This window comes from Nilaparvata lugens, unplaced genomic scaffold (assembly GCF_014356525.2).
Source record: "Nilaparvata lugens isolate BPH unplaced genomic scaffold, ASM1435652v1 scaffold7166, whole genome shotgun sequence".
NCBI lineage: Eukaryota > Metazoa > Arthropoda > Insecta > Hemiptera > Delphacidae > Nilaparvata > Nilaparvata lugens.
In genome coordinates, this window is record NW_024092915.1 from 1 (window position 1) to 7658 (window position 7658).

The following is a 7658-nucleotide window of genomic DNA, read 5'->3' on the forward strand; positions in this document are numbered from 1 at the left end:
CCATTGCTAATCAAACACTGCCATTATAACTTGCCACTATATAATATACGTGCCACTGCCACTATATAATTGAATGAAATAATTTTATCAATGAAACTTTTTTCATTTTTATAGCTTGGACTATGGGCTGGCTGGTGTGCAAGACGATCCCCTATATGCAGGGTGTCTCGGTGAATGCCTCGATCAACACTTTGGTCGCAATTTCGTTTGAACGATGGCTGGCCATCTGCTATCCGATGCGCTGGCAGATGACGTCACGTGTCTGCAAGCTTGTAATTCTGCTGATCTGGCTTTTCTCTCTCACCATAACTCTCCCATGGGCGCTTTTCTTTCAACTTAGGCCTATGGGCGATGGAAGCAGTATGCAGGTATTCCAAATTCGATCATAATTCAGAATTTATATAGAATTTAAGCAGAGTTTGAACTCTTCTATTTCTCCTTCTCATTCTTCCTCTCCTTCTTCTTCTTCTTCTCCTCTTCTTTTCTCCATCTTCTTCTTCTTCATCTTCCTCTATTTTCTTCTCTTCTTTTTTCTCAGTACAGATTTCAAACCAGATTTTGGCGAGCTGCTTACCATCAGCTGATTAGCGAGCGTAAAGAAACTCTTCTGTGCATGCACGAATGATTTGCGAGCATAAAGAAAATCTACTGCGCATGCACGGATGGTTAGCGAGCGAAAAAGTAGATTCTTCTCAGAAATATGCTGTTTTACGAGAAAAATTGAGTGTGTAAATTCTTTCTTTATGGGCAGTTGTAGAAAAAAGAATTTACATACACAGAAGAGTTTCTTTATGCTTCCTAATCAGCTGATTGTAAGCAGCTTGCCAAAAAGTCAGATCTTAACCTAAAAAGTCAGTAATTGTAACTCCGCCCATATGAGTAATTTAACAGGTTTGGGCAGTTGTAGAAGAAATTTTGTATGTAATTTGCGGCTAACGCTTCTTTATCGCTCTTGCAAAATTATCATGCTCCGCTTTGCGTCGCGTGGTAACTGTTTTGCGCGAGCAATAAAGTCGCGCATTACGCTCTTAATACATAAATAGCTTTTTTTTACGCGCAGTTGTATAAAAATATTTTTCAATGATTGAAAAACCTTAAATTGTCATAATAATTGAGAATTAGATAGTACGATTTTGAAATTCGGTTACTAATCTGTGACTCTATGGCTCAACTCACACTCACGCGACTCAGGTCGAGAAAAGACTCAACTCTAGTCGAGAGCATGTGTTTCCAAATGGTGACACTCAGACCAGTCGATTCTAGTCTCTGCAATGTCACCATTTGAATATATGTACATGCTCTCGTCTAGAGTCGAGGAGTCTCTTCTCAACCTGAGTTGCATAAGTGTGAGTTGAGGCTATGACTAATCTGTGACTCTATGATTCTGTGACTCCAATCTGTGACTCCAATCTGTGACTCTTTGAGTTAATTTGTGACTCCAATCTGTGACTCTATGACTCTGTGACTCAATGATCCTGTGACTCTATGTGCCGGTTGCACAAGAGCCGATTAAATGATAACCGTGATTAATTTCACAAGAACCAATCAGAGAAGCCATCTCATCAAAAAGGCCTCCTCTGATTGGTTCTTGTGAAATTAATCACGGTTATTATTTAATCAGCTTTTGTGCAACCGGGCCTATGATTCTGTGACTAATCTGTGACTCCAATCTATGATTCTATGACTCTGTGACTGATCTGAGACTTTATGTTTCTGTGATTGTATGTTTTCAGACATGCCTGGAGACTTGGCCTACCCCCTACAGCGAGAACGTCTACTTTGTCCTGGCCAACCTAGTAATGTGCTACCTCCTACCTCTAGCACTCATCTCCATCTGCTATTTCCGTATTTGGCGCCGGGTATGCTGCCGAAAAATGCCCGGCGAGGTCCAAATGTACCAGGAGCTCATAATCCACCGCTCCAAGGTCAAGGTCATCAAAATGCTTTTTATAGTAATCGTGCTATTTGCCTGCTCCTGGTTGCCCCTCTACGTCATTTTCACGCGGCTGAAACTAGGGGGAGACCTCCAGCCCTGGGAGGAACCCTTGGTTTACAATCTACTACCCCTAGCACAGTGGCTGGGTGCATCCAACTCCTGTATCAACCCCGTACTGTACGCGTTTTTCAACAAAAAATTCCGCGCCGGCTTCAAAGCGATCCTTTCCTCCAAATCATGTTTCACAACTCTCCGCTACGACACATACAGTTTCGACGGACGGAATCTGAGTAGCAACTATGGAAACCGTAACGACACCGTTAAACGGCCGTTAACTAGAATGACAATATCGTCCAGCGCCGCTCTGAGAACTGGACGTATTGGAGGATCAGAAGGATCTCTAGTGAGAACGAGGACTTTGTCCTTCAAAGCCATGAATCAGGTCAATAATAACAGCTCGGAAGGTCCTTTTTATACGGAGAAGGTTAACGGGTTGACGCTGAGTGATATGACGTTATCGGCCAATGCTACCTTTGTATGAAGCAGTTGACGAGGATTCTTGGTTTGAGTTGGTACAAGTTGGTACACGGCACTACATTCATGTTATAACTGACAGGTGCAGTTCTTGTTGTTGTATCAATATTGAAAATAGAAAAATCTTGGAATGGCTTTTTCGACTGATGCTACCTTTGTAGGAAGAATTGGTGGAGAATCGTTGGTTTGAGAACTATCAAACATTGTTGTTACGGTGTAATAATAGCTAAGAAGTGGAGTACTATAGTGAGGTCCACGTTATAATGGCAGTATTGCTATCCTTGTCTATCATACAACAAAGCGGATAGCACTATCTCTTCCTCGCTTTGCTCTGTTGCCAGATCGTCTGTTAACAATATAGAGTTCATTCTTAACTAACAAAATACTTCATCTTAATTATGAAATTATTGAAACATATGATTCCCTGCTTGAGAAGATAATATAGATTATTCTAAACAAGAATGAACAGTTAATATTACATCAATAAACCTGTATCAGCTACCGTCTATAGAAGGCATTGACAAGACAGAGGATCGGCAACGTTTTTCTCCTATCTTTCTCCACCGCCATTATAGCGTGGACCTCACTATAGTAGTTTTAAATTATATCTGAATCAAGAGCAAGATAACATTGAATCATAATTGATGTATAAATAGGAGGAAACCATTCATTAATAATATAAAATCATCTTATAAATTGCTTGCAAAGATTATACTGTTTACTATCAACCGAATTTCACTCTAATTTGTCAGATTTGGTTGAATGGAAAGTATCAATGAATAGATAAGGGTTTCTGACAGTTAAAGTGTATCTCACTAAACAGTATAGATGGACCTATAGCTGTATTTTCATAACGAGGCTATCAAAATTGTAGTAAATTAGCATGTTATTAATAAATAATGTGAGAATATTTAAATCTGTTACTAAAATTACTATGACTTAGGCCCGGTTGTACAAAAGCCGGTTGAATTTTAACCGGTTAATTTTACGAGAACCAATCTGAGAAGGCCTTTTGTAAAGACGGCTTCTGTGATTGGTTCTCGTGAAATTAATCACTGTTAAAATTTAACCGACTTTTGTGCAACCGGCACTGAGTGTGACTAAGCTGATAAGGCTTTACACTGAATCATTTCCGCCCTAAGCTTGTCAAGTGTAAGTACCACTTGGCATTTAAAAAGTAGCTTGAAAATAAATTTTGAAGATATTCATTTCCACTGTATCTGTCGAAAAATGTATTTGTTCATAGCTCTTCAATACGGTCCTATATACTGCTAAGCAGAAAAAGAGTAACAATGGCTGCTATTGAAGTATTCTCACATTGGCGGACTGGGAATGAAAGAATGATTGATTGAGTGCTCTATGCAGATTACAATGAATAATAGCTTACAATACAGTTTTAGATGAATATACATAATATAAACTGAAATAATAATAATTGAACTGTACACGATAAGAAAAAATAATGCAATTCAAAATTCCTTCAAGATTATATTGTTTTGTGTCTACTTAAATTGGCAGAGCTTTGAACTCATCAATGTCCATTCTTTGGAAGAATATTCAAAATATGCTACTCAGCTAATACTCTATCAAAACGTTAATTTGATTTATTCAACTGAGCATTTATTTAGAAATGAAAAATGTACAGGGAGAGAGAGAGAGAGAGAGAAATATAAGAAAATATAAAGAAAGAGAGACAGAGGAAGAAAGAATTTTATTTTTCAATACAAATAAAATCAATAATGATGTTGAATATATTACTACAGTTTAAACAATAATAAAGAATGCCACCCATCAGAAAACTGTGGGGAATTGATCATATTACAAATAAACATAAGTCATTATTATACTAGTAAGAAACAGTAAATTTTAATTTCATGAAAATATAAATTTATTTTAATTTATAAAAATATCAACCATGATATTCTAAATGAAACAGTGCAAGAATCCATGGTTGTTCTGTCCAGAGCATAAATTTATTGGAAGTCAATGTGACTGTCTTGAACCCTATTGATAACGTTTTTAATATTCAAATCTCTCTACGACAAAACGCTTGGTATTTAATCACAAATAAATATTTCAATAAACAATATTTCCGTCTGAAAAGAACAGTTACTCGGAGTCCCAATTGAGTTTAACCGCCGTAGAATGATTTCATTAAATTGCTGTTGAATTCATTCATTGGTGGCTTACAGTAGATGACAGCATTCTACAGCGGTTAAATGTGATTGGTAGCCGCACAACTGAACGTTATACTTCTATAATAAATGATATTGTTACTAACTAGAACATACTTATTATGATATATGATATCGTTGACAGTTATTAAACTGTTGAACCATCGTTAAATTTGTAATGTTGTACAAAACTATAGTTTTACATACGTAGGTTAACATAACATACTCTCTATAAGTATAGTAGAAAATTATCGTTTTTGTATGAAAGCTGTTGTAGTATGTAGATGAAATTGATCATAGAAATCATAATTACTTGAATATTGTAAAATGATATGATTGTTTAACACATCGAAAACTGTATTATCAACCCAACAGACAAGTTATGAGGAAGTGACGAGCGCCTGAATCTCCCTTTGGATGGGTGACCGCTTGTCGGTCAGGACCACTAACTCACAGTGGCATCCTTCCGGTGTCTCGGAGTTCACCTTAACTCATCTCTCCCGTAATAACCCACGCACAAGTAGTAGAAATGCAAGTCAACTCATGGAATAATTATGTCAATCATATCATGTATTCTTTATATTTATTATTTTTGTTCAATGTATTTATTCAGGGCTACACATTTTTATTATTTTTTGTTGAAAAGTTTATCTTAATAGTCGAACATATGTGATACCGTTGGAATTTTAACTGGAAGAATTTCATTCATTTATACCTACGATATAAAAATTTATTGTGACTATTGTATAATATAGAACTAGTATGCCTAATTGTACAAATTTGATGTATAACTTTTCTATGATAACGTTGTATCGCTCATTGAAAAATATATGTGGAATACTTGTGCTGCTGAAATATTGCAAAATATATTAAACCTATTTTTCAGAAAATTTTGTCAAGTTTATTCGTGGCTGTCTTGTATTAGCCCAACTTGGAGGTTCGGATCCCACCTTATCTTGTAGGTTCAGCATGCTGATTGAACTTGAAAAGATGAGTTTGAATATGTCATTATATTTACGAAATTCGCACCCGTTCAGAAGAGAGATGAATAGGCCTATTTAGACAAGAATACTCAAATTACAGAACGTATGATGTTCATAGTCTGTGCTAACCTTAGGGTGAAGGATTGCTCGTATAGAATCAAATCAAATCGAATGAATTTCCATTCGAAATACATTTTACAAACATAAATATAAATTGAAAATTTATGGAAAGATTAGCATCCGCAAAGAAAGAATCTGAGCGCGTATGGAGGAGAACAGTCATAGAGAAAAGATAGCATAAGTAGATATCCCTTGGTATAGATTGTTCACGTTCCAATTTCTAAGCCGATTTTGCCTACAACTCAAGCTGATCACTGACGACTACTGTCATAGCCAACTCTAATACAAGGCCGCGGCCTACGATATTGCAACGTCGCAGTGTAGGCCTATAGTCAGGTCCACGTTATAATGACTGTATTTGTTCAACTTTGGAATTTCTATCCTTGTCTATCATTTGACAAAGCCGGTTGTACTATCCTTTTCTAGGTCCACAACGATGCCAATTATGTTTTTGACAGTGTAGGAATATAATTAATTAATGCAGAGAATCGTCATCACTATTCTCATATCTTTAACCACTGCCATTATAACGTGGACCTCACTATAGAATCTAATACATGATTGGTGGAAAAGATTTCTAGTAATACCAGCTGATCATTTTCACCAATCAAGTATTAGATTGTGGGCCTACACTGCGACGTTGCAATATCGTAGGCCGCGGCCTTGTATTAGAGGTGGCTATGCTACTGTCTAGTATCACTGTTTTGTTGGAGTTTGTGAGAAGTTGAGAACGGCACAGTATGAGAGACTACCAGCGTCACATAGCTTCACCAAATACAACTGTCTACTTTGTGAGGTCCACGTTATAATGGCAGTGTTTGATTAGCAGTGTTTTATAGTGGCATTGCTATCCTTGTCTATCATTCAACAAAACGGATAGCCCTATCTCTTTCTCACTTTGCTCTGTTGCTAGATCGTCTTTCAACAATGTAGAATTAATGATTGATAACCAACATATTTCATCTTAATTATGGAATTATTGAAAAATATAAATTCTAGAATAACATATAATTTTATTGATTATTTAACAAGAATGATCACTGATCAGCTACCGTATCAGCTACTGTCTATAGAAGGCATTGACAAGACAGAGGATCGGCAACGTTGTTCTTCTATCTTTTTCCACTACCATTATAACGTGGACCGCACTGTTATTGAGTTAACAGTGAAATTTGAACAGAAACGCCCTATACCATGGAATATTCATGCTATACTTTTTCTATGTTACAGTGCTGCCAGATTTCTTAGAGAACCTGTAAAATTAGCTTACAGTATGAAAGAAAGAGATCGTTGGCCTTTTTGATAGAATAAGCATAAAAACGGCAACAGTGTGCTCCTATTCTCGCGGGAAATAGCATTAGCCATAAAGATCCGTGATGCAGAGACTATAATATTGTAGTAAATGGTAGCGAATTTTCAAAATCTGAGTTGACTTACATATGGCAACAATTAGAATATAAGAATATAGACATTATAATATAAGGATATTTCTAATTATTGTTTCTCACCAACTTTTCCATATTAATATTACAGCAGATTTATACAAAAATAATTTGAATCAAAGCTGTCACTTTATTTAGTTTGACACATGTAAAATACGATCTTGTATCCAAGACAAATAAAGTTCAGTTTTTTGTTCATGGCTCTCAAGTATTGAAGCATTTCTCCATTGTGTCAGAAGTGTTACAGTAGAAAAATGGGACCAGAAAAAAAATCAATCAAGAAATGTAGAAGTTGAGAAAAAAGAGCATGAAGAGTTTCAAGGGTCGGTAGCTCAGTTTCAAGTTGCCACTCCGGAGGCTTTCAAATTACGGGAGCCTCAACGATGGTCCAAATGGATCACAAGTTTGGTCCAATCTTAACGAATATGGTACCAATCAATAGGTAATTCAATTTACTAAAAAAGTTATT

At 36.4% G+C, this 7658-nt stretch overlaps 1 protein-coding gene across 1 annotated transcript; it reads left to right on the top strand.

The window, feature by feature from the left end:
* Positions 1-114: 114 nt before the first annotated feature.
* On the top strand, positions 115-5490 carry LOC111049101 (neuropeptide SIFamide receptor; the record flags this gene model as incomplete). The annotated part of the gene is given in 2 exon segments (XM_039445532.1): positions 115-368; positions 1734-5490. Coding segments are annotated over 2 exon segments (998 nt in total), but the record flags the coding sequence as incomplete, so codon positions are not given.
* Positions 5491-7658: the final 2168 nt, after the last annotated feature.